This window comes from Panthera onca, chromosome A3 (genome assembly GCF_046562875.1).
Source record: "Panthera onca isolate mPanOnc1 chromosome A3, mPanOnc1 haplotype 2, whole genome shotgun sequence".
Lineage (NCBI taxonomy): Eukaryota > Metazoa > Chordata > Mammalia > Carnivora > Felidae > Panthera > Panthera onca.
Window position 1 is genome coordinate 115,278,345 of NC_138341.1, and position 27,397 is coordinate 115,305,741.

General features: G+C 46.9%; 1 protein-coding gene across 7 annotated transcripts in view; it reads left to right on the plus strand.

Annotated features, from left to right (window-relative positions):
• Positions 1-17,371, plus strand: part of RALY (RALY heterogeneous nuclear ribonucleoprotein) — an 83,197-nt gene extending 65,826 nt beyond the window's left edge. For 4 of the 7 annotated variants that reach the window (XM_060615831.3, XM_060615816.3, XM_060615822.3 and 1 more), the window contains 7 exons: positions 9,136-9,400; positions 10,806-10,878; positions 11,072-11,119; positions 13,181-13,347; positions 14,074-14,187; positions 14,395-14,585; positions 17,016-17,371. In XM_060615831.3, the coding sequence (XP_060471814.1) occupies positions 9,145-9,400; positions 10,806-10,878; positions 11,072-11,119; positions 13,181-13,347; positions 14,074-14,187; positions 14,395-14,585; positions 17,016-17,369 (1,203 nt within the window). In that variant the 5' untranslated portion in view covers positions 9,136-9,144 and the 3' untranslated portion in view covers positions 17,370-17,371. Of the gene's footprint in view, positions 1-9,135; positions 9,401-10,805; positions 10,879-11,071; positions 11,120-13,180; positions 13,348-14,073; positions 14,188-14,394; positions 14,586-15,778; positions 15,828-17,015 lie in introns of all 7 variants that reach the window. The other 3 variants (XM_060615844.3, XM_060615852.3, XM_078444141.2) reach the window with 3 other exon arrangements.
• The last annotated feature ends 10,026 nt before the right edge of the window (positions 17,372-27,397 follow it).

Sequence of the window (27,397 nt, forward strand, 5' to 3'; positions counted from 1 at the left end):
GTCCAGAAGTACCAGCCTCTTCAGGAATATACCATCCTCTCATATCCCCAGGCCTCAGGAAGGCTGTTTAAGTCCCAGACAGCCTAGATCATCTTCCCTTGAAGGATATAATATGAGCTAGAGTAGATGACCAAGATAAATTACCTGAAGTATTTGGTAGCAAGTTCTTAAACTTACCCTTGGCCTGCTTACCCTGTTCTCTTTCTTGATGGAAGCAAAAAGGTTAGGATAGTTTTTGTAAATTGGTCTAATAGTGAAGTCTAAAAGAATTGGGCTAAAGGACTTGAAAGAAATAAAATAAACTCTTCTTTCTTTGCTTTGGTTTCCATGGAGGTTGACAAAGACGGGTGAGAGTTGCTTCCAGGGTAGCGTGCTGAGTGGATGCCGGTCCACAACTCTTGCGGGGTTGTGAAAAGTCTAGAAATGAAGAGCAAGTGCCCAGAAACTAGTAATTTGACTTTTTTATTGCATTTGACAAATGTATTTGTCTGCAGTGGATTGGAAGTTTAAAAAGAAAAAGAAAAAAAGTAGTTCTTCATCACAGTTTTGAGAAGTACCGTTTTGTCTGTAAAATGAGATTGATAATACTTACCTGTTGCATGCTCCTGAGACTGAGACAGCCAGGAGCCCCAAAAGCTGGCACTGTAACCATTATGGCATGTTCTGGATGAGGAGCCTGACACAGAGGAGAGGGCTCCCTGTCACTCTACTTTTTCTACCTCACAGGAGGTTTGGAGACGTGCTTCCTCATTCCACCACTGACCCTAACTTATTTTTGTGACCTTGGGCAAGTCACTTCTTTAGACCTTAAGTATCTCATCTACTTTCAGTAGCAGGGACTATGTTTTATTCATCTGGTTCCTCAGCATTTAGCTGGACAGGACTTGGCATGTAATGAGTATTGAGTACTGAGGCAGTGATGACACTAGATGATCTGTAAGGATCCTCTCAGTCTGAACATCTTAGGTACCTTATCGTCTCTCCTTTCTGAGCATCCTATTCCCTACCTTCTCCACCTGGTAGCATACCTCTATTTCTTCATGTCTGTTTGTCTAGGCAGTCTTGATCCTAGTACTTTGAGACAGCCCACGTGGTGTCCATGTTTTGACTCATTTGTGAAGTGTGTCACCAGGGATAACACAAAGGATAGTAAGAGCTGGCTCACAAAGTCAGAAACATGCTCTTACTCCAATCTTACCCAGTGGGGCCTGGGCCTAGGGTAACCCTGCTGGCAGCCCTGCCAGACCTGAATAATGGCCACAGCCTGGAACAGGGTTTTCCATGAGCTCCATCGGGGTCTCCAGTAATTGGAACATGGCACCTTCCGACTTTTAATGGATGGCAGATGAGAGGAGCATTTGTCACTGCCTGACTTCCCTGCGGGAAAGAGGCTCATAAGTCACAGCTGACAGACCCTTTGATGACTTTTAAACTTCATTTACAGAAAAGAATAGCTCTAATCAACCAACAGCAAGCAGTGACTAATCTTGCCACATTATCACTGTGAGGAGCCAGCCTCTTAAGGTGTAGAAAGGGGAGGGGGAACATGCCCCAGCTTACAGCAGGTGCTTATTGGTTCTTGGACTTGAGAGTATGCCCTCAGCAAGACCCCATGCATTTATGCCCAGAGGGCCAGAGAGTGTTAGAAGCTGACCTCCTGGCTGGTACAGGGCACACCTAGCATGAAGCCATTTTGGGCCAAGGTTAAGAGCACCACAGCTCTAGTCTCAGACTGATGGATTGCAGCTCTGCCATTTCCTGGCTAGTGTAAGACTAAGTTCCAACCCTTAGTCTCCTTATCTGTGAAATGAGTACAATATGTATACCATCACCTACCCTGAAGCAGAAGACTGAGTGCAGTAGTAAGTGCTCAGGAAGTGTTGGTAATGATTATCATGGTTAGCCCTAAAGGGGCCCTTTATGGTCACATGCTCCAAAACCCAACATCATGTGGCACATCAGCAGCAAAGCCAGAATCAGTCTTCTATGGGAACAGGGGAAGTCAGTGGGAGCAGTCTAGTGGATTAGGAAGAGCACAGACTTCAGAACCAGATTAAGATTAGGGTCTTTTTATCCTAATCATGCCACTTAAGTGTAACTGTGGACAAATTATTTAAGTTCTCTGAACCTTAGTTTCTTCATCTGAAGAGTGGAGATGATACTTAATCTCACTGGGTTGTGGTCAGGATTATGAGAGATTATGCCTGTAAAATTTTCAGCACAATGCCTGGTATAAAGCTGCTGCATATTAAATTGTGTGTTTCCTTTTTGTTCTTCCCCAAGACAAGAATTTGTATGCAGCTATCAAGGGAGGAAGAGGCAGCACTGAGGAAATTCTATTTCAAACATTTATTTCCAGCCCTGCCTTGCATATACTTGAAGGGGGAGCAAAGAGGAAAAAGCGGCATGTTTTGTACATTGTTATTGCAGTTTTTCCTGCCACGCAGAGCCTCTCCCCATGTCACCACCCAGTTGAAATTAGCCTTAAACATACTCTCTTGTTGTGGAGACTTCTATGATGCTCCTTCCCATTCTCTGATTCCCAGACTGCTTTGTTTGGGCAGCTTCTGGGGCAGTGAACTCCAGCCCAGGGCACATGTGCTTGATGGTCATGGTGCATGTACCCTGATGGACTGGGAGTTCTTGAGATCAGGTACCAGACCAATTCCTGGATGAATGAGTTGGCCTTATTCACTTATGAATGAGTCGTGACTATTTGGATAGCTATAATTATGACTGAATGCATAGGTAAGTGTTTGGAGGACTTCTTTGGCAAAAATGAAGAGGTTGACAATTATTTTTAGATTCCTAACTGTAACTTAGTATTGGGGATTATAGGGCCAGGGTCCTACCTACCCACTCCTTGCTGCCTTTCTTCCCTATAGCTATAAGGACTGCTTGTCACAGATGCTAAGCCTCAGCCTAAGGCCACAATCATGGGTAGAGTTAGGGTACAAGATACCCAGACAACACTGTGGGGAAAGGTGACTGAGGCCCCAGCCCTGCTTCTGTCTGCTTTGGGGTCTCCCCTCAGGGCCTGTTTGATGCTGTTACCAATGTTGTAGTTTAGGAATAGAGACCTAATGGTATAGCTGAGGAGTGAGTCACTGGCTCAGCAAGGCCTAAACCCCAAACCCCTCCCAGCTAGCGTTCTTTCCTCTCCCAGCCCCTTATAGTAGTGATTTGATAGGCATGGGTGGAAGCAGCTTTATGAAATTTCTAGGTTTGGTTCCAGACACTGGGACAAGGGAGAGAGTATGCGTAGGCCCTCTACCCCTGACTCACTCACTCAGGCAGAGTATGGAGCACTGGGAGATGACAGATGGAAAGAACATAGGGCTGGAATGTGGATGATCTAGACTGCTGGGCTAGATTCATCTGTTTTCATGGGGCCTAGAGCATTTGAGTTTCTTATGTAAATACCTACTGGTCTTAACCATTATATCAGGCACTTTGTACATGTTATCTCTGATCCTAACAATCCTGGAGGTTGGTATAATTCCCATTTTGCATTTGAGGAATCTGAGGTTTATCGAGTTTAAGGGACATGTCCAAGTTTACATCTCATAAATTGTAGGGCTGGAATTGGAACTCATTCCTGTCTGACTCCAGGGCCTGTGCCATTTCTGCTCTTTCAGGTGCATTCTTTCCTTTGTTATTAGGAAACAGTTAAGAAACAGGTTCCTGGAGAGAGGGCTTTGTTGAAAAGCTAGTAGAAGATAGTGCCCTTGAGCATTCTTCCCCAGCATCTCCATAGTGCCTGCACAGAGGGGAATGCTTAAGAAATGTTTGTTGAATGGGTGAAGGGGATAGGAGTTGGGTAATAATAGCTGTAATCCTCTATCCTTTTATATAGTATGGTACAGATGCAACAGAGCACTTTCATACTGATTAGCCTATTTGATTTTATATCAGATTTTAAAGGTAATCAGGACAAAGATTATTTGTTTTCGGAATAAGGATGATAAGGCTCAAAGAAATTATATGACTTGTTGCAGGTCATATGACTAAGAACAACAAAGCCCAGGGCCAGGCCTCCTGAACAAGGAGAGTACTCCTTATACTCTCACCCATTCTAGGAGCCCTCAGTATTCACATCCTGGGAGCTGGAGTTTCTCATGGGAGTGGGAATTGTCAGGAACTAAAGAGCATTCCTTGGGAAGTTAGTCCTCTCTGACCAGTAATTACCATTTTGGGCAATGCTAATGAGCTGGGGCCTGGTGAGTTGAATGAGATTAATAGATGTTCTGTCATCCTTGGCCGCCTGTTAACCAGGAGCCTCTGGACCAAGGAGGCCCTGGGCACTGATCAGTCTAATTGCTTGGCTTTCTCCAGAAATAACCTCACCATCACTGATAGCTATTTTCCTTCAAAATCATTCTCATATCCCTAATGTTATCTAAGGGCAGAGGTCTGGCCACAGGCTGGCGTGACCCTCATCTGCACTTTGGAGAATGAGACCAGAAGTGTCAAGCAGGGCTGGCCTAGACAGAGGCTGTAAATGGCACTGGGAGGCATCAGGACCAAGACCAGCAGCTCCTCTTTTGAAATTAGTGCTTGAAGAAGAGATCCAGTGCCAGGTAGGATTTACAGAATTGAGGCAGTGGGCATTCTGATGGCTAAGTGCCTCAGAGGTTAGGCTGAAGACTAAATTTGATCCTGATAGCCAGGATTATGAGGGCTGACATGGCAGAGTCAGAGCCTTGGGACAGTTGCTGAAACAGTGGTGTGTAGCAGCCTGGATTCCAGTCCCCTAGCTGTTCCCTTTACTAGCTGGATGACCTTAAGTAAGTCACTTTTGCTGAACCTCAGCTTTTCATTTGTAAAATGGAACTAACAACATCAGGATCAAGGACATAAACTGGTTTTGTTCATTAAAGTCCTTTAAAGTCCTTACCTTGGCAATCAGTATCCAAGACATCTCTTTGAATAGGCTTTTGGAGTCAAACAGACCTGGGTTCCAGTTCCAACTTTGCTCTATTAACCAATAACCTGGCCTGAGTCTTCATTCCCCTATTTAAAACACCTCACAGAGCTGTTGTGAGGATTAAATAAAGTGGCACATATAGAGTCAGAAGCTCTTTTTACCTTGATGGTTCTCTGGGGGTCTCATTTACCCAGAGTTCAGGGGTCGTCATACGTTTTAGGGTATTTCTACCTTTACAAAGCCCTGTCACCTTGACCACATGTTCAAGCTTGGGCTCTTGGCTTCTAAAACATAGCTTCCATCTGAAATGTTTCAACTGGGAAAAACAATTTGTTTTTGCTAAATTTCCTCTGTTCTTACTAGCTTGGAGAAGTGAGCCCATCCCTTTGAGCTGTAAATTGCATTTCAAAGCCTGTGTCTCTGGTGGGTTTTAATTAGCTTAAGGGCCTGGCTTTTATGCAGCAGTTGTTTCACCAGCAGGTAAAGGTCAAGACACTTGGGAGCCAGTCACCAGTTTTCCTCTAATAGCATATCTGCCCCCTCCCAGCCCCTCACTGTCCTGAGGGGCAGTCTTTCGCCAGCCCAAAGGAAAGATGGAATTTAAGAACTTGGAGGACTAATGGGGTTCTCAGCCCTGCCACTCATGGGCTGGGGCATTGTGGCCAAGTCCATTCCCCTCTGTTCCTCAGGGTGAGAGTATATAAACCCCATGTTCACTGAAGCCCCTGCTAATCTGACATTGTAGAAGTTTCTGTGAAGAAGTCTGGTCCCTACTTCCTCTTCCCACCATCACCAAGAATCATCTTTCTACCCAACTCTCCTTGGCTCGTCCTTCTACCCAACTTTCCTTGGCTCATTGCTAAACATGGGGCCTCTGGGGGGGGCTGCAGACACCTTGCTCTCAATTACACAGCTAATCTGTGAGGCAGAGCTTGGCTTGGGGAAATAGCTTATCAAACCAAGCAGCTTCTGCTGAATAAGATGTCAATATTTACTAAGGCTCATACTCTAAGCTAGGGGGAAGCCTGGAAGAACCAAGAAAGAATTGTGGGGGGAGTATTAAATTGGGGATGGTTGTTCTGCAGGGGGTAGGAGAGTGTTTGGGTCAGAGACTCTAGTGTTTTAATGAGATATCTGGGGGACCCTCCTCCCCCCCGCCAGCCCTGGCCATACATACTTAGGGCTACAGCTAGCCCTTCTCAGCACCTCCTGGGACATTATTCTTATTGCTTCCTCCGTAATTCTTATTGGGCACTTACTGTGCCCAAGCCTTCGTCAGGCCTGCCTCTACCATTTGCAGGACAGGACAAGAGTACAGGTGGAGACTTACATGCCATATTCTAAATATTTGTTTGGAGGTTATAAGTGAAGCTAACAAATTGTGAGGTTCGTAACAACCTGGAAGACTATGTCTGAATTTAGAATTTTTGACTCTTTGGGATTCTGTACCTGAACCTAGCAGTTCTGGAAGAACTAGTCTGGGCACCTTTTCATTTCCTAAGCGCAACTTGATCCCTCACTTTGAGGAGCCTCATAAACGTGTTTAGACACTGAAGCTTTTCCATATTCCTGTACATAGCTATTCCTTTGGGCTTAGAGAGTATGCACAGTAGCAGCACAGCCTTCCCTTGGAAGAGTGTACAGGCCTTGAAAGCAGATTGAGGGCTGATTAGATGGGGTGGGGGAGTGGGTGGAGTATAGGGGTTGGTGCCTGGAGCATGCTTCAGATGGACATTTCTTCATGGCCCTGAAGATTCCTCACCCAGCTTGGCCACACGCATACGTGTCCCCCTTTTATACTAACTTTTGTGTGACATGGCTTTTGTCAGCCTTTTCTTGGCATTATTCAGAATGTGCTCCAGTCTGACCTTCATCTTCATCTAGAATGGGCCTTACCAGTGTTGGGCAGTGTTGTCAGAACAGAGGAGTTCAACTAGTCAGAGTGTAATTAATAGATCCTATAAAGAGTTTCACTGTTTGTAAAGTCCTTTTATGTACATTGTCCCAAACCCCAAGTGATGAGAGAAAAGATTGAGTACTGCCAAACCTGAAGAACTTCTCACCAGCCAAGGAGTGAGTGCTGATCCTGCTGTAGAACTACACATAGTAGCTCAGCAAATGCTTCCTGGTCAGTGGTTGGTATTAGAGGCTCCTGCCAGAGGTAGGAGGGAGCCCAGCACCTGTCATGCCCCTGCCAGGTCAGTGGCAGAGGTAGTAGACATCAACAGGTCTGAACCATCGCCCCCCTTCTCTTTCCATCTTGGTCTACAACCCACGTCAATGGTTGGTTCCCTTCAGCCACAGCAGGTGGCTTCTCCCTGAGCCCAAACTTCATTTCTCTGAGCTGAACCAACCAGGAGAGTTATCTGATGCCTGTGGAAGAGCCCCACAAACTTCTTATATATATCCACGGATGGATGAAGAATTAACTTTTGAATGGCTTGTCATCCAGCTAGGCGAGGGATTATCACAGAGGACTGGGGGGGTGGGGTGGGCAAGGGAACCCACATACATGGAGCATTTTCTGCTGCACATGGACGTTATGTTAAGTGTTTTCATGGATAATATCTTTTATGTTCCTCACTGCTTAATAAATGATGACTGGACGTAAAAGTAAACTGAGCACCAAAGAATCCTTTCCAGACCCTTTCCAAAGCTGGCACCACCTCCTTCATCAGTAGCAGTGCCCTCTCAGCCCCTGTCCTTTACCTAGGATGGTACACACTTGACTTCAGTATATCCATCAAGCTACTGCAAGCCTGCCCTAGAATTTCCTCAGAATTACTTATTCTCAGGTCCAGCCTATGGTTTCCTTGCAGTGAGTGCCATCTGCTGGTCAGAACATGCCAGCTTCCAGACTGGGAGGATTGAAGAGAAAAGGGTCTCTTACCATAGTGGAACAAAAGATACCGCTTTCTCTGCCTATACTTAGCTCTGCTCTAATTCCCTGAAAAGAAGCTCCCTCTGCCCCCAAAATATTAGGTTTGTAAGCAGGTGTTTACAGTTAGCCTAGGTTGATGAGAGGTTTTTTGTTTTTGTTTTTTTACATACTGCTTAGGGTCTTCAGCACCTTCTGTGATAGCTCTACAATGAGGTATTGAGATAGGAAGGTTCCAAAGGGATTTGTACAAACCCATGCCAGTGAGCAGGGAAGTCTGGGCCAGTAAGTAGAAATGCCAGTACTTACTGTTAGACTTTTCCTACTGACATCAAGCCTCCTTTTCCTTTTCCTTTTCCTCTGGAGCCTGTGCTCTGTTATAGCATGTCCAGGGTTGGGGATAGGAGAGATTTGTATGGCCCCTTGGGGTAAAAGACATTGCCAGGGTGTAGAGAGTGAAGTGTAGGTACAATATTATCTCTAAGCAAACAACAAAATTTGAATGAGTTAGTATAAAAATAGATAGTATGCTGACTTAACTATAATATTTAAATTGGCTTTAGCTCTGGGAAGGAGAGTGATAGAGATGAAAAAAATGGGCTGTGGGGACCAACTGGCCTGTTTCTGACAAGTCAAAGAACTTATTAGAGTCTATTTCTGGTAAAATATGAGTAATAGTAATAATATTTAATGGAGTCCTGTGATTACTCAATCTTGCCTGCCACCCTTAGCCTGCCATGAGTGCTCAGTGAGGCTTATTTCACTCACCTTTTTAAAAATGGTTGGTACCAATAAAGACAGCCACAACTAGGTCAGTGTCTGCATCAAACAGCAATTTTCATAATGTGGTGTTGTTCTAGAGCAGGTATTATCCGCAGTTACCATATGACTTCCTCACCATGGTTATACATTGAAGGAACAGAAGAAAAACTATGGAAGGTCTTCAAATTTAGATCCTGCATGGTGTAACATTTGAGATAAGCATTAAAGAATGAGTTTAAAAGAATTAGAGTCCAGCAGACCAGGGTTCAAATCCCAGCCCTGCTGCTCACTAGCATTGTGACCTCTGACTGTGCATTTTCTCCCTTGTGAAATGTCTTGGTTCTGCATATGATGTCAGTACCAAATGAGAGAACATATACAAAACACCTGGCCATGAGGTCAGCATCCCAGTGAGATGTTTAAAGGGGAGGCTGAATGCTGTATTGTTGTGTGTATGTAGCAGGGCACAGAGCAATCCAGTTTAGCTAGGATTTGGGCCATGGGTAGCCCTTGAGCCCAACTGGGAGACCCAGTCTCACAGTGGCTCTCTCTCTCTCTCTCTCTTTAGGTGGCCACCATGTCCTTGAAGATCCAGACAAGCAATGTAACCAACAAGAATGACCCCAAGTCTATCAATTCTCGAGTCTTCATCGGAAATCTCAACACAGCTGTAGTGAAGAAGTCAGATGTAGAGACCATCTTCTCTAAGTATGGCCGTGTAGCCGGCTGTTCTGTGCACAAAGGTTATGCCTTTGTCCAGTATGCCAACGAGCGTCATGCCCGGGCAGCTGTGCTGGGAGAGAATGGGCGGGTGCTGGCCGGGCAGACCCTGGGTAAGCGTCTCTCTTTGGCCCTGCTCCTGGTATTCTCCTGAGCAGGTGCTGGCCTTCACTTTCCAGCTCCCCTCTTAGACCTTTCTTTTTCCCTTACTCTACTACTTGCTACCCTACCCCTATCTGAAATGTTATAACTAAATAGTTGTAAATTATATTTAAGTTATAAATTAAGTATTTATAAAATATGCAGAGTTGAGTTTTAGAAGCTTCTCAAAAATGGTTCTGTCTTGTCTTTGCTTTCATAGTGACTCTTAATGACAAGCTTTATGATTCTGGTTAAAATGCAGATTCCTAGGGGAAACGGAACAGAGTGGACTAGCATAGCCTGTAACATTATGCTACAGATGTCTTAGGTTAGAACTCTTTTTTTTTTTTTTTTTAAGTTTATTTATTTATTTTGAGAGAGCAAGTGAGTTCTCTAGAGGGGTAGAGCGAGATGGAGAGAGAGAATCCCAAGTAGGCTCCATGCTGTCAGTGCAGAGTCCGACACGGGGCTTGAACTCACGAACCATGAGCTCATGACCTGAGTCAAAATCAAGAGTCAGATGCTTAACCCGACTGAGCCACCCAGGTGTCCCCAGGTTGGAACTCTTTATGAGAGCCGGGAGGAGGGGCTAGGAGCACAAGGTGAAGTAGGTGCCTTTGGCCTTGGTGCTATGTATATATGATGTGGCCATGTGGTAGTCTACCGTGGAGTGTGTACAGTGCACCTACTTCTGTGTATATGTATGTTCAAAAAGGGATATTGATAGATGTATTCCTGAACGTGTGATATGTGGATGTAACTAAACATGTGGAGAATATGTGAACACATCTTTAGAATGTATATATGTAAAGTGTATGTGTCAGAATATACTAAGTGTGTGTAAGAAGATATGCATATTTATTTGTCAGATATTGAGATCCTGTCATAGGCTAAGCATCATTCTAGGTAGAAAGATGTTTGGTAGGATATTTGCTTGAATGTGGCTCATTTGTAGATAGGCAGTTATGTATATGACATCGGAGCCAAGTCTCAGTGTACTTGAGAGTCTATATGTTATTTTTGTGTGTGACTTGATTACCTGGATATGTGAACACGTATGTGAAGATATGTATCTGAAGTACTTATTTACATCAGTGTGCTTGAGAATGCTTATATGTGTGATGTCCACAGCATGTGTGTGTGAGTGATATGTGTGTGAGCGTGCGTGCATCTGAATGTATACGAATTTGTAAATAGGCATATCTCTGTGATGTGTGGGTAGGAGTCTAATGTGTGAAGACCTCTGTTGGTTGTATTAGTTAGGAGAGTCCATTGTCCCTCACACATAGAAATTGCTGCTACTGTGCAGGAAGGTGTAAGTGTTTGGGTTCCCTGGTACCCTGCCAGCATCTGACTGTGCCTCCTTTCTCCACACAGATATCAACATGGCTGGAGAGCCCAAGCCCAACAGACCCAAGGGACTAAAGAGAGCAGCATCCGCCATATACAGGTGGGGCGCTCTGTCTCTTCTGTCTCTCTCCATCCGGGTGGGATTGGTCCCTCTTTCCACAGAGGGAGTGAACATTGGTTGGTGACAGTGTGCCGAGCCTAGAATTTGGGGAGGTGTTTGGAGATGAGGGCCTGCGGAGAGTGGGCTGAGTGGCTGTCCCTAAGCCCCGGCCCTCTCCCCTTTGTTTCCCCAGTGGCTACAGCTTTGACTATGATTACTACCGGGACGACTTCTACGACAGGTGAGCAGGGAAGGGGCGTGCCCAGGCATGAAAAAGCCAAGCTGGAAGGGTCCTGAGAGATTACTGGTGTAGCCCACTCAGTCCTCCATGTGGAAACTGGAGCCTAGAGGTGTGGACGGGCATCTGCCCAAGGCTGTTCCACAAGTTGGTGGCAGAGTTGGAACTAGGGTCTAGTTCTGCAGGTGCCCAGGTCAGAAGTTCCCCACCCCACACTGTCTCCCATTCTGACTGCCCTTCCTCCTCCTAATCCTGGGTTGGGACTCAGTGGGGCTAGACAGCAAGGGACATATAACCGTAGCAAATTGGATTATAGAAAAGGTTACTAGAGTAGGTGCAGGGAGTTTGAGCCCTCATGTTCCTGCTGTTTAGTCTCCTTACCTATTTGAGGTGCTCAGCCAGTTGGAAGGAGCCTCAAAAGCTCAATGAATACCTCTTGGCCTTTCATTTATAGCCAGGAGGCCAGCAGTCCTTTGGAGGTCTGAATTAGTTCCTGGTAGGCTATGTGGTCCATCCCTTCACCCTCAAGCCTTCCCATACCCCAGCCTTGAGCTGTGGGCTCCATTCTATGGCACTAGCCATATTCCCAAATGGAAATCATGATGGGGGCTGTTCCAAAATTCTCCCTTCCTTCGTCCTTCCCATCCTGCCTGCCTCAGTCTGTCCAGGAAGAACAGAACCTCTCTGAGCCTTGGTTTTCTCACCTCTGAATGGTTTCAGGAGACAGTGCGGTGTAGTGGAATGTGCCCTAGCCTGAGAGTCAGTCAGAAGACTGGGTGCTAATCTCAGCTCTGCCACTGAATGGATTGTGTGACTTTGGGCAAATCCCCTCCCAGTCTGTAAAATGGGCTTACACTAAGTAATCCCTCAGGGCTCTTCCAGCTCTGGGAGTCTGTGGTTAGTGATTCTGACCAAGGCCAGAGCCGCCCCCTCCCCTTAGGGGCAGAAATGCAGGGTCTGGGACTGGATCCATTCCCAGAGACTCTCCATCTCCAGCCATCCCCACCCCAGGGCAGGGGCTCCCTGAACAAAGGAATGCCAAGCCATGGGGCATTGGATTGTCTAGTGATGGCATGTTTCCTGGCTGTCACCAAAGTGATTCCATAGTGTACCCCCAGGGCTGTGTTTCCCTGAAGAAAGGTAATAGTAGCAGATGTGGTGGGAGATACCCCTACTCAGCCTATTGAACTTCTGACTGATGAGCAGGAAGAGAAACTCTCTCGGAGAGGGCTGGGTGATGACACTGGGGACAGCATAGTCTGGGAGCCCAGGGATCTGATTGGTTGTCCAACCTTGATATTCTAATGGATCTCCTCCCCTCCATCTCTGAAGTGGAGTAAGAGGGATGGTGTGATTAAGAGGGCCCAGAATGAGGACAGGTGTTTGGGACTCCAGCCTCATGCCTCTGAGGTCATAGTCTCCTGGTTTGAGAGTCTCAGTACCCTGGCCTTCACCTATCACACCTTTTAACATGTGTGCTTTTAACCAAGTTTTCTCATGCCCTGCTCTCACAATAGCCTTGGGGTGGGGTAGGGTGGGGGCCTGGCACAGAATTTGAGGTAGTCATCCTCATTAAGCAGATTTCGGGAAAACTGAAGCTCAGGCAGGCTTAGGGACTCCCTATTCCTACATCTTTTTGTTCCCAGCTGGAATTTTGCCTTGCTTTAGGGACATTTGCAAACTCTGACCAGAGGTTGGGGTGGCAGTTGACTGAGCAGAAGCAGAAGCCGGCAGGCCTGGGTGTTAGGGGGACCTGGGGAAGGCTCTTTTCTGGGGCTGGTCTCTGTTTGCTCCTTCCTTGAACCAGGGTTGAAACCATTACCACCTGCCACCTCACCTGCCCTCATCTGACCTGACTGGTAGGAAAGGTGGATGAAATGAGAGTCCCGGCAGCTTTTAAGGTGCCAGAAGCCCATCCTCTTCACTCCCAGGGCTTGTTGGGAGCAGGCGGAGGTGTGTAGTACAGGCTGCCCAGCCCTTCACCAGCACGTGCTTGTCTAGAGTCGCAGTGCCTTCTGGTGGCCACAGGCCATGCTGCAGCCTCTGGCCCATTTGCCCCTACAGGCTCTTCGACTATCGGGGCCGCCTGTCACCTGTGCCAGTGCCCAGGGCAGTCCCTGTGAAGCGACCCCGGGTCACAGTCCCCTTGGTCCGGCGTGTCAAAACCACCATACCTGTCAAGCTCTTTGCCCGCTCCACAGCCATTACCACCAGCTCAGCCAAGATCAAGTGTGAGTGACTGTATCTTCTTCCTAGATCTTTTTTGTTTTTCCTCATTAGCAAAATAATAGAATCATATATTTTTACATTGGAAAATAGATGAAGGAACAAATCTCCCACAGTTCTGCAGCTCTAGCACAACCAAGTGAGTATTCTTACTGCATTTGTAAGAGGAAAAGCCTGACCTATGAGGAGGAGGGGCTTGGGTTGGGCACAGAAATGTCCAGTGCTGTGACATGGAGCCCAGTGAGGAGAAGGTGTCCTCTTTCCTATAATAAGGACAAGTTTGCACAGGCCCACTGCTGGTGTGCACATTCATTCTGGTGTACACATGTTGCAGCCAGGCACCCAGGAAATCTGATGGTAAAACACCCACATCCATCCATACACCTTGAAATCTGGGCACCACCCTATTTAACATAAGGAAGAACACATGATTGCTCAGGTGCATGCCACATCTGCATTCTCCTCCATCTCCAGTCCCTTTCATTGTTGAGAGGTCATGGGAAGAGATCCAGGTGCAGAAGGGTGGACTGGTTACTATAGGCATGGTCTCAAAAGTCTCAGGGAGAAGTCACGGGCAGTTCCAGCCTTTTTACTGGCAAAAGAACCATGGATGAAGACAGTTCCTGCCACTGGCCTGCCTTCCTGGTTGACAGAATGGGACTAGGGAGGATCTTAGGTTAGTGTCAAGCTCCTAGCCCCTGGGTGACAACGTATACTCCCTGTGCTCCCAGTAAAGAGCAGTGAACTGCAGACCATCAAGACAGAGCTGACGCAGATCAAGTCCAACATCGATGCTCTGCTGGGCCGCTTGGAGCAGATTGCCGAGGAGCAGAAGGCCAACCCAGGTCAGCTTCCATGGGTCCTTGCCCAGCTCGGGGACCAGGGGCACAGGGCAGAGTGCGGGGAGGTCAGCGCACAGGGCAGAGAAGGGCTGTGGCCTCCAACGCCACATGGATCCACCGTGCCGAGGCCTAGCTGCTGCTAAGATCCTGCCTTGGGCAGCTGCCCCAGGCTGAGTTCTGTTCCCCTCTTCCCACCCCTTTCCCCTCAAGATGGCAAGAAGAAGGGTGACAGCGGAAGTGGCAGTGCCAGTGGCAGTGGTGGGGGCAGTAGTGGTGGCAGCAGCCGGCCACCAGCCCCCCAAGAGGACACGGCTTCTGAGGCAGGCACGCCCCAGGGAGAAGCACAGGCTCGAGACGACGGCGATGAGGAGGGGCTGCTGACACACAGCGAGGAAGAGCTGGTGAGGGCACAGCTTGGGAGGGGTGCATAGGAGGGGAGCAGGGGAAGCGGGAACCCTCTGAGCTGCTGAGTGTCCCTGTTGAGCTCCCTCCTTCCTCTTCCTGGGAAGGGGGATACCTATTTCAGTTGCCAGTCAGAAGTCCCACTGAGGACCAGGGTAGACCTCTCTTGAGTCAGGGCCCGTTCTAGACTTGGTTTCCATACAGGTTGGACAAGGGAAGAGTCAGGGGCTTCAGGGAGCACAGTCTGCAGAGTTTCAGGGGGCAGGACTAGGATTGCCTGGGGAAACCTCAGGGAGGTTGGGTATCCACTTTACCTGAGGATTTTCTAAAAGCTATTCTTGCCTAAGCATAAAACAGATTGTCTCATGAGAGGCATGGAGGGAGTTCTTTGTTATTGGAACCCTTCAGAGTGAGGCCGGGAAGTCATTGGCAAGGAGCTTATGTCAAGTAGGAAGGTAGACCAGACTCTGTGAGTATGTATGATAACTGTTGTGTGCCTACTACTTGTTTACCTAATAGACACTCACTGAGCACCAGGCCCTGTAGTTTCTAACTTTATTTAACCTTAACAACAGCGTCGCACTGTGCAAAGTTACTACTCTTCCCACGTTTTACCCAGTGAAGAAACTGAGGCTCTGAGGAGTAGAGTAACTTGCTCAGGGCCTTATAATTAATAGGGGATGAGCCAGAATTAGAGCCCTGACTTCTTCACCAGGTCTGGAACTTTCTCCTTTTCATCAGTGCTGGATTCTGGCATGAGGACAGATGGGCTCATGGCCACTGTAGTTAAGAGATCCTCCTCCTTATGTCCCTAGCTTGTCTCTCCTTTTTTGGACCCATTTACTCTCTTAGGCATAGTGGTCTCCATAAAGGCCCTAACAAAGGCTTAGCTGTCCCAAGGATAGGGAGCTCACCCGTCCACCAGGCTTTCAACCTGCTACAGTCTAAGAAGGTCTTTCTACGTAGAAATGTGCTCCCCTGCCACACCTAGAACGCCCTTGACTGGTCCTGTCTCTCTTCTGGGGGACGGGCTCAGACCATCCTGTCAGGATCCCAAGCCAGCTGTGTTGAAACTGGTCCCATAACCATCCCTCTTTCGGAGTTTGGTCTCCAGAAGTGCAGTGGGCCCCAGGACATGGCTCAGAGTTGGTAGTGAGTGATGTATGGTCTCTTGTTGCCTCCTCCCTATCAGGAGCACAGCCAGGACACAGACGCGGAGGATGGGGCCTTGCAGTAAGCAGGTATGGGGCTCCTGGCGGACAGGGGGTGAAGAGAAGTGGCAGGCATGCCATGAAGCAGACCTGGCAGGGTCTTGCTATGCCCAGCAAGGACGGCCCCTCCATCCTGTCAGCCATTTGACCATGCTCCTTTGTAGCAGGAACTTGCTAGGCTGTGGGAGCAGGAGCCATGGATGGGCCAGGCAGGCCAGCCCTGCACGGGTTCCCTCAGTGCACTCTGAGGCATGTTGTCCAGCTCCACCCTTCAGAAGTTCAGAGTCTGGTGGAGGAAGACACAAACCATGTCCACCCAGTGTGAGCAGGATGATGGGCTGTAGAGGCAGGGTGTCCATAGGGGTGTGGTGGAAGAGTTGATACTTAGCTGAGCCTATTCAGGACTGAGGGAGAGGTATCTGAGGGAACAGCTTTAGTAAAATACAGGGTTCTGATGGTCCTTGGTATGTGGGAGATGGTCAGGAGTCTCCTGTGGCCATAGTCCTCCTAGCTCTGCATGGTAAGGCAGAGGGAGCAGTTCATCATCAAAGTGATGTTTGTGCCAGGCTTAGGGGCTAGGACTTAACCCTGCAAGGTTGTGATTGTATCAGTGTAACACATGGGAACTGAGGCACTGAAAGGGGCAGGGAGGTAGCATATATCTCACTAGATCCCAAGGTGGTAATCGGTGGAGCCTAGGTTTGAATCCAGTGGTGTATGGCGTCCCAGCCTACTCTCTGGCCAGTGCTTGCCCCCCTGCTCTGCCCCATTTCTTTGGGGGTCGTGTTCAGGTTAAGACAGGCTTGGGTGGAGGAAATCCTTGACCTCAGAGGTGTCTTTACACCTGACACGTTCATTTTGTGAGGTGCTCCACCAGCAAGAGCTTCCCAGACAGTTTAGGAAATTGTATATATGGAATCCATCCTCTTGGAGCTTCATGGTTGGTTTTACCAAGGTAGCTAAGTTTTACCTTGTGAAGCCAGTTCTCAGATGAGGTGCAGGGCTCAGGTGAGGAAATGGAGGCTCAGGGAGGGGGAGAGACTCACCCAAGATTGTATGGCCAGAAAATTAGGAGGCGAGAGCCAGAGCACAGGCACATCTCTGTCCGCAAACAGTAAACACCGTTCTGCCCTTTTGTCTTCCCAGCCCTAGTAATCATGGGTCCCAGGGGGCTCTTCCTGCCAGCCTCAGTCTCTCCTTTGTCTCTCTCTCTCTCAGCCTGACAGGAGCAACGGCCAGCGGCAGGAGAAGGGCGTGCACTGTATCAGGCCTCATGTTGGGCACCCACCCCTGGATACCACCCCCAGCGGGTCCCAGGAGAGCTGGCAGCAGGCACCTCCTCCCCCACACGTCCCAGCCACTGCCACATCCTCTGCAGGTGCAGTTATCGGCCTCCCCTCCCCACGCACCCTCCCTGTTGGCACCACCCAGGCCAGAGGACAGAGGTTTCCCTACACTCTACCTCCCCTCCCAGGACACTCCCAGGCTTGGGGTTTTTCTATAGGTTTGGAGAGGGGAGGGTCACGGGAGGGTACCCTGACAATAAAGAGATTGGATCCCAACTTGCTCTGAGATGGGATGGTTTGTATTTATTTTCTTAAGGTATCCTAGTCCTCCTGCCCAGCCAGAGTCTGGTCTAGTCTGCTTCATGCCAAGAGTCTAGTCTGGTTTGCTTTACCCTGTTCTTTTTCCTCTTTCACTTCTCCCGGTTAGGGAGCATTATCTCGGGTGCATACTGCTGGGCTGTCTAGGCCTTAGTTTCCACAGCTAAAATGGGAATAGAAATGGCTAGTAGGGTTCTTGGGGGAGGGTCAGATGTCCCAGTGCCGAAGAGAATACTTTGGTGGCTGAAGTGCCAAGCAGTTATGAGCTACTTGGTTAGGCAGTGGTAGGTTCAGGTCTTAGCTTTTCATTTAGTCTGGTCTTTCCCAGCTTTAAGATGATTCTGGAAACTGCCTCGTCCTCTCTTCTCTGTCCTAGTTTAGGATGCTATGTTTTTTCACTTGGGCTCTGTCCTCTCACCAGCTTCCCAGTCTCTGGCTTCTCCCTGCCCCATTTCCCACTAGCCACTATGGTGCTCTTTCTGAGTCATGTCCCTTCCCTGTAAAACCCTTATCTGACAGCTCACCGTTGGGACAAAACTCCCAACTCCTGTACATGATCCTGTATACTTTGGCCTCTCCTGTCTTTTGTCACCTGCCCCACACAAAACAAGTCCTTCCCTCTCATAGGCAGCAAGACGTAGAGCCTCACTCCCATTAACCTCAAGCAGTAGGAAGTTGGCATCAGGATACCTGTGGCTTCCCTGTACCTATTCTGGGCTTCCTGTCTAGATGTTTGCTTTGTTCTCTGACAACTGACAATGTTCCTTCAAATTTCCACTTCTGTCCTAATTTTACTCCACAAGTTGACGAATTTCCCTGCGTTCAAATTCCTAGGAGAGGATCACCTGCCACAGCGGATCTTTTTGATTCACTCAGAGGTTATATAAGTACCCTCCCCAGTCCTGTGAACCTGGTGACAAAGGTGTGGTCAGTTAGTCTGGTCTCTCTGGTGTGGGGCTTTGGTGGGCAGACACCCAGAAGCGTGCTTTGCTCCTGGTCTGGCACGTACTCTTGCTCCTTTCTCCATCTGAGGGATACCCACTCATTATTAAGCTGCTGTTCCAGTGTCAGGCACCTCTGAGAAGTCTTTCTTCTCAGCTTACTGCTCTTCAAAAATTGTTCATTCTCTCTTCTAGACAGACTTTCCCAACACCGAGAATTCGGTCCCATCATCAGAAAGGGGTTTGGGCTCTCCAGTCGTCTTTACGTGTTCCTCAGAGTGTCAGGCCTGCTGGAATTCTTATTGAAAATCCCATTTCAGACCAACTGTTCTACAGCAGTCTCCATCAAACTTTCCCCAGACTTTGGCCCCAGGTTTTGGTGGAGGCTAGAGGCTGGGCTCGAGACAGTGCTCAAGCTAGGCCACCCTGGGTGTGGAATCACCCAGGGAAGTTTTTGTTGTCTCGTGTCTCCCTCCCTGGGCAGCCCCTCCTGCCTGTCATTGGCCGGCTAGCAGTCTGAAGCCTGAGTGTGGCTCTGCATTCCCAAGCTGTGCAGGGGGCTGATTAACCGGCCCTTGAGGCAGCCCAAGTTCTGGACCCACAGCTGAGCCAAATGCCCCCATCCTCGCTTAGCCATTGCCTCATAATGTGATGTGGAGCAAAGTTTCTGCCTTTTTGGAGCTTTAGCTCCACAAGTGGGCTCACAGTCCCCATAGGTGTGCCTGTCAGGGACCCTGGGCAGCAGGGGGAGAGAGGGTAGAGGCTGAGGCCTTAGTGGACTTAACACTGAGGGCTGGCACCGTGTTCCTGAGTCTCCAGAGCCTAGTGCTCTGTGCCCATTGCACTGTAATAACATTTTCGGATTCTATGCGGCCATACTCAATAGTGACTGAGGCACTCACTTTTCAGGTTTGGGGTCAGGTAGAATAGGAGGGGCTGTGAGCTTCTGTAGTATGCTAGGCAGAAGAGCAGGGAAAATCCCTTCCAGGGCAGGAAATGTCTGCCCTACGCAGAGGCCCTGCCTAATCACCCTAGCACCAGGACGTCCTGGACAGATGGAGATCCCCATCCTGGCATTCCACAAAAGGCCCTAAACTACTTAGCCCCTGGGAAGATTTGAGTGGGAAATTCACATCCACAAAACCTGCTGCATACGTCTGCCCAGTCCTCTCATTCCGTTGCTCATCGGTTTTCATTTATCTGTTCAACCTCTGAAAACCAAAAGGAGATGATGAAGAAATAGGATACCAGATTCTACCCAAAGGGCTATGATTCCATAGATATTTTGAAGATCTGAAGCCTCATTTGTGATCCTGGCAGCTGTTGAAGGAATTATCACAACCAGTGGTTTTACTGGCTTTCCTCCCTGTACTGCTGCCAATAAAGTTTGTGATGTAGGGCGAGTCTTATTCCTTGCTAGGTCTCCCGTTTCCTCATCTGTGCAAGGAGTTGGCCTAGATCAGGGATAGTAAATGGGCCTCTTATCATCAGTTAACTTGTATAACAAGCCCAAAATGTAGTGCCTTTAATAAACATTTATTACCTTCTGATTCAGTGGCTTGGAAATTTGGGCTGCACTCAGCTGGGCAGTTCTCCTTATCTCATCTAGGCTATGATATGGCTGAAGTGAGCTGGCAGATTGGCTGGGGGGCCGTGGGTCCCAGATGATCTCACCCACTTGTTAAGGAGTTGGCTGGGTAGCAGGGCAAATGGGCCACATGTACCCAGAATCTAGCAGGCAGACCAGGTAAGCTCCAGTGTACAAGTGCTCTTCCAAGTTCTTGCCTGTGGCATGTTTGCGAGGTTCTTTTGGTCAAAGCAAGTCACATGGCTAAGTCCAAACTCTTAATTTGAGGAGTCTCAAAATATGGCCCAATTTTGTTTTTAATCTCTCTCAGGCCTCGTTTCATGTGCTGACTCAGAATGTTTTTAGTAGCAGCTGCTGGAATGCTTTTTGAGGATTTGGAGCAGTTTTTAGATAGCTAGGAAATAGTAACATGATTTGGGTTTTTTGTTTTGTTTTGTTTTTTGCTTTTTTTTAATGGATGAGGAGTTGAAATGAGAGTACGTGAGTGTCCATTCAGTATTAGCCAGGCCTGGCCAGGTCATCTCTAATCCTATCAGGACATTATACACTCTACAGTGGACCATCTGACAAGACCACAGAAATATGGAGTGTAAAGCTGGGCAAGATTCTGATCTAGGTTTCCTGGGTTTGAATTCCAGTTCGACCATTGATTAACTTTGGGCAAATAAAAGTCCCTATAGCCATGGCCACATTCTTTATAATAAGATTATTCTATAATAACAGTAAATAAAACTTGTGAATATGTGCTGTGTAAAAGGCACATTTTACATTTATTTAATCTCTATAACCACCTTTTAGGTGGATGTAATATGAACTTTGTTACAAGTTGTAGAAACTGGACTCAAATGTGCTTAAGCAGGGGGAAGTTTACTGTTTCACCAATTTAAAGTTCCAGATACAGTTATGCAGACCCAGTGGATGCAGGGCTTCAAGAGTTGTCATCAGGAATGTATTTCTTTATTCTTCAGCTTGGTCTCCTCTCTTAGCATTGTTCTCAGACAGGTTCTAAGTGGTGGCAGAGCATGGCCACAGGGCCTATGAGTGTGGACAGGGAAAGGGAGGAATCCCCAAAAGGAAAATAGGAGTTCTGCTGCTAGAAGAAGGGAAGTTTGGCATGACAAAAATAACAGGTCTTCATTGTGCAGTTATGTCCATCTTACAGATTTTATAGATGCAGAGGTTCTAAAACTTAGCCCCATTGACAGCTGGTATTTCTGTCCTCTCCCCTTTATCTGGACTCTAATCAGTAGGATACAGTGATGGTGATGCTAGGCCAGTCTCACAGTTGTGTTAAGAACTAGTAGTTTCTACTTCTGTGTCTTGAGACCCAGCCACCATGCTGTGAAGCCCAGGCCACATGGAGAAGCCTGACATGACAGCCCTAAGTTCCAGCTGATAACCAGTATCAGCTGTCAGACATGAATGAGGAAGCCTTCAGGATGACTCTAGCCCAGCCACTGACTGAGAACCAAGACAGAACTGCCTAGCTGAGGCCTGTCAAAGTCCAGCACCATGAAGGATAATAATCAGTGATCATCATTTTAAGCTAAGTTTTAGAGTGATTTGTTATATATCAGTAGATAATCTGAACACAGACTGAGGCTCAAAAGGTTAAGTAGTTTGCTCTACTTTAGGGGGACTGGGCTAAGAGTATAGACTTTGTGTAACTGAGTTCCAGTGCAGGTTATTTGCTGTATACCTTAGACAAGTCAGTTAACCTCTCTGAGCCTCATCTTCCTCATCTGAAAAGTGGAAAAGAGCACACTGTTATTATGACAATACCTAATGAGTTCACTTATCACCTAATCCAGATTTAGGTGATTTTTCTCTTAAAAAAATAACAGACCATAAGTTTCTTCTCTCTTATTTTTATATTCACCCTTTCCCAAAGTGTATTTCAGTGTGTATGTAATATTTAATTTCTAGTTAAATATTAGATGTAAAGTTAAACATTAAATAGAATATTATAAAAAGGAGACAAAGGAAGATAATAACAAGAAGGCTTTTCCCCCTACATCTAAGAGTTACTGCAGTCAGGAGCAGTGTGTCCATCTGGTCACTAAGCCTGTGGGGCAAGCCCAGCTGGCCCTCCTGCATGTATGGATGGATGGACACGATACCTGCTTCCTCTGACTGGTGAGTGGACCCCTGGCGCACACATACCCCTCCCTGAATCCCTGCCTCAGTCTACCTCTTGAGGGAGCCAAGATGATCAGGGTCTCCTCATACAAAGGTGCAGCGGCCAGGGCTTATTTGGGCAAGTACATGGGTTTGGCTTTTCCAGGTGCACAGAACAAACACAGGGTCACCCAGTCCCACTTTCTGACATGGACCCCATTTCTTGTCCACATCCTAGCGCCTTCTAACAATAAGCCCCCTTTTACCTCTAAAACCTACCTGCCGTTTCTCCTCTACCCCCTGCCCACCCCAGTGTTCAGTTCCATGACCACACAGGGAGCTGTCTTAAGGCCAGAGACTGTCTCATTCATTCTTGCCCATAAGGGCTTTAAAGAGAGTTTTAAAATCGGATGTGTAGCTTAGTCAAATAACTATGGAGCATATGCAAACAATTCAACCCAGCATCTACCTTTGTGGGTTTTTTTTTTTTTTTAACTTTATTAAAAAAATTTTTTTTTGATTGTTTATTTTTGAGAGAGCATGAGCAGGGGAGGAGCAGAGAGAGGGAGACACAGAATCTGACGCAGGCTCCAGGCTCTGAGCTGTCGGCACAGAGCCAAACACAGGGATTAACTCACAAACTGTGAGCCAAGGTCACTTAACTGAACCACCCGGGCGCCCCTATTTATTTTTTTAAGTAATCTCCACACCCAACGTGGGTCTTGAAGCTATGGCTCTGAGATTAAGTCACTGAGCCAGCCAGGAGCCCCTACCTTTGTGTTCTTAATTATACGTCGCTTATCCCCCACTGCCCCCACCCCCACCCCCCGCAGCATTGGACTTTAGAAAGGGATATAACATATATATGTATATATGTTTGCATTTCTGGGGTGCTCTAGTTCTTGAACATGGATCGCATTATTTAACTCTCAGAATAATCCCTTAGAGCTGGAGATACTCCTCTCATGTTACAGGTTTGGGAAATCATGAACTTTGGTTGAATAGTTTGCCAAATAACATGTCCCCTGGGAAGAGGGGAAGGCAGGATGCACACCTGGGCAGTCCTTTCCCACATGCCCTGTCACAACCTGACTCTGAAATTTCTTTCCTGATTCTTGTGATGGCACGCTCTCCTGGCTTTCTCCTTCTCCTTTGTACTCTGCTCCTTCTTCTTCTTATGCATACCTCTCTACCCTCTTTTTCTATACAGCTTCCTGGCTAACCAAACCAATGGCTTCAGACTCCACAGTAATTCCTCCCTATCTCCATCTCTAACTCAGTGCTCCCCAAGAGCACCACAGTCCAGGCCTGCCCTGCCCAGCTACGAGTCTTTTTCTTCAGGGGTCCACATCTTGGGGAATGGCACCACTGTCCACCTGTTACCCATGTCAGCATTTTCTCTCTAGTCATCAAGTCATGTTAATTTTTCCTTGGTATGTCTTGGCTCTAACCTGTCTCCATCCCATTGCCTTAGGTTAGGCCCTTCTTTCTCTCTTACTTGGACTTTGTAAAAGTCACCTCTGAACTAGTCTCCCTGATGCTTGCCTCCCACGTCTGTCTTCTTTAGCACCATCATTTAGTTATTCACTACCCAGTGGGTAAACTCCAGACCCCTTTCCTTTCTTTCTAATTCAATGTCTTCTATCTCCCAATCTGACCCCTGTTGTCAAGCACATAGAACTAACTGTGGAAGGAACTATCTGGGTTCTGTGTCTTTACAGCTCCAGCTGCTTTTACCTGGGATGTTCTGTCTTCATCTGGCTCATTATCTGGCCTTCCTGGCCTGAGTTAGTCACCTTCCTGGCCTGAGTTAGCTGTGGCCGTCCCTACTTCTGTCACCCCTCTTACCAGACTATATTTACAGCTGGTTATTATTATTAGCACACCTATTATTGTCACGAAACTATAAGCTCCTGGAGGGCCGGGGACTGCCTTTTGCTGCAGGTATTCAGGTAACACTATTGAACATATGACACTGTTGCAGAGAGGCAGTGTTGCAGAGGCCGGGCACAGGCTCTGGAGCTTGAATGCCTGGGACTACAACCTCTTGGGCAAGTTGCTTATCCTTTCTGAGTCTCTGTTCCTCATCTATAAAATGGGAAGAATAGTATATCTTCCTCAAAGAGTCGCTGTGCTGATTAAGAAAGCACTAGAACAGGAACTGGCACAAAGTTGGGACTTGGTAGTGCTAGCCACTTACATAACAGATTATTTAAGAATATTTAGGAATAGCTTAGAGTTATTTAAGAATATTCGATTAATAAATTAAAAGAACAGAGGGGTGCCTGGCTGGCTCAGTCAGTAGAGCATGTGAATCAAAATCTCAGGGTCATGAGTTTAAGTCCCATGTTGAGCGTGGAGCCTACTTTAAAAAAACAAAAACAAAAACAAATATCCATCATACTTAGCCTTTACAACAGTTGGTCTTCCAGTGTTGTATTAATAAAACAGAAGCCAAGCTTAAATCAAGGGGCAGTGCTCAGAACATTTTGGTAATATTTTGTTGTCAGGGAAGGTTTGAAAGGACAGGAGCCATGACAGACACAGGGGACCCAGTAGGAGTTTGGTCCTTTCTTCTCAAAAGCACCATTAATGTGACAAAGCTCCAAGGACTATGCCTCTGTTGCACAGTGTTGGGAGAGTTTGATGCACCTGTGGCCAAAGGTTTATCAGGATCACTGTGAGACAGGCAACCATCCTGAGAGTGTCTATAATAGCCCAATAAACCCACTGTCACCATAAAAATAGAAGCAATACCCACAGTTCTCAGGATTTGTACACTTGGCTACCCTAAAGTCTGCCCATTGACTGTAGAAATTCAGTCTAAGAAGTATTCAACAGAAGGAAAATAGTTCCAGGTGTCAGACAGGGTTAAGCACTTGGCATATACTGTCTCACCATCTTTGAGGTAGGCATTTTCATACTTTATAGATGAGAATACAGAATATAATCAATGGCAGAGGACTGTCACTCCAGATTGGTCAGAGCTCATACTCCTAGTATTACCAAGAATTAACAAACACGCATCATCTGAGCACTAATTTAATAAACTATGGTAGAACATGGAAAACTCTTTGCAGCTTTAAAAAATTATGAAAACTACTAACTTGGAAAACTGTTCTTGGTACTAAAAGGTTCTATGTTGGTAGGATTATGGGGATTAAGTTTTTAATTATAAATCCATCTTTTCAATTAAAAAAGTATACCACATGCTACAAAGCCCAACTTCTAAACATAATGCAAAACCTAATATTCTGTTCAAATGTGAAACCTTAGAATTGCCAGTACAAAGGATCGGGGTGGGGGAAACCAGGTCAGACTGGGCCTCATATACCACAACAGCATTTCTTTCCAGATGTCCAGCCCAGCAGTTTTTTTCTGCCAGAACACTTAGACTGATGTTGGGGCGGGGGAGAGAAGGGACTATAAAAGTTTGCATATTCTATGCTTTTAAGCAAACTCAAGTATTGGAACACCTACTACTTGCTCTCAGTACTTGGGGGAGGGGTGCATGAGTGAACAAAAACCCTTGTTCTCAGTGCCTACGTTATGGTGGGCTGGGAGGAGAAACAGTATTTTACATGCAGTGGGCAGGTGGGAATGAGCCAAGATGGAGTCAGAAAGGTTTTTCTGAAGACTAGAGATAGAACTGCCCGTTTATGTAGTCATGAAAATACCTATCAGCATACTAAAGACTTTTCCTAGGTAGTCATGGAACGTGTTCATCTAGTCTCAAACTTTTTTTAACCACCAATGGAACCCTTTTTTCCCCCCTTTGCATAATTAGGAACACTCAAGACACACTTTGGAGATGGTGGTCTGGTTCCCCTCTCACAACCAAAACGTGGATCTTGATCAAAAACTCTCAGTTGCCTTTTGCTTTGTCACCCTACAGAAGGTTCCTTGCTGCTGAGCTGGTTAGTGAGAGGTAAGAGAGATGAAGTTGATACTACTGTGAATGGGTAACTTAGAGCAGCCCACAGTTTTGAATGGGTTAATACAGAGTTAATCCCATTTCAGTTCAACAATCTTAAAAGGTTAGTGTTAGTCCAGGGACTGTTTTGAGAATGAAGTTAAAATTGGGTTGAAACCGCAAATATAACTGTGTCCCACAGGTAAAATTGTAAAGTCTTATCTTCTTTAAGGGGTCCCACTAAAGTAAATAAATGAATTAAACACGTATATACACACACAAAAGCAATGGAGTGCTCATTGAGGAGCACAAAAGAGGCACTCATCCTTGCTTTATTCACGCAGTAACATCCGACATTGGGAACTATGTGGGCATAGATACAAAATAAGGAAGATGGCATCATAAACAGTTGAGTTCATCAGGGCAGTGGTGGCAGCTCAGCCAGTGTGTGGTTTCCCTGGGACCTATTGAGTCGAGGAAATACTCTCCTCCCTCCACCACTTCATGGCCAAGATGTTTTACAACACTTGGCCTGTACTTTAAAGGTCACAGTGATTAAAAACAACATGGGTAAGACATTCAGGGCTGAGTGACTGCTCCTGGGGCCACTTAGGAGTCTGGCAACAAGAGCGTGAGGAACAGCGATATGCCCTTATCCTCTGAAGTGTGTGCAAGACAGATCACAGCAGACACGTGAAGGGATCTTTCTCCCTGTGCTGAATGGAGAAATAACCGTTCGGCCAAATGCTCAGAAGGCAGAACTGGAGGCACCAAAAGCACCACACAGGCAGCATCACCTCTTGGTTTCTCATGGTCACACCGAAAAGCTACTGTTAATATACAAAATAGAAAAACATTTGTAGTGGGCCTTTTTCAAACCCAGACCACAAGTTAGGGAGGAAAAAGAAAAGCTTTCCCTAGGGTCATAGGTCAGACTCAAGTTCTCTGTACAGTACATGCCACGCTGCTTCCTCACCAATAGATTCCCAACTAGGGTTTTTTCTCCATGTGCCAGTTATCATAAAGGCTAGGTTTCTAAGATCTTCTTAGTGGTCAATAAGAAAGGGAATTCTGGGGGGAGGGTACCTTGCACCTTGTATTCCTTCATATGGTAACAGCAGGAGGATTTGGCAGTCAGGCGGTAGCAATAATCCTCACATAATGAAAAGAATTCAAATCTATGAAATCGTCCCGACACTGAAAACAGGCTGTCCTCCCAGATCTCATGCTCCAGCCACCCTCTCTCTCATGTGAAGCTTTATCTCCAGAGAAGTTGAGAAGAAAAATGGCTGCCCAGCTGAAGCACCTACCAATCTCCAGTTTCACAGGATGAGACTATAAAGCCCTCACCGGAGCCCAGGCATAAACTGCTTTTGCTAAATTCATTTTAAGCACAGTTTTTATAGAAAACTGAAGGACAAACCAAGTTGAAAGAA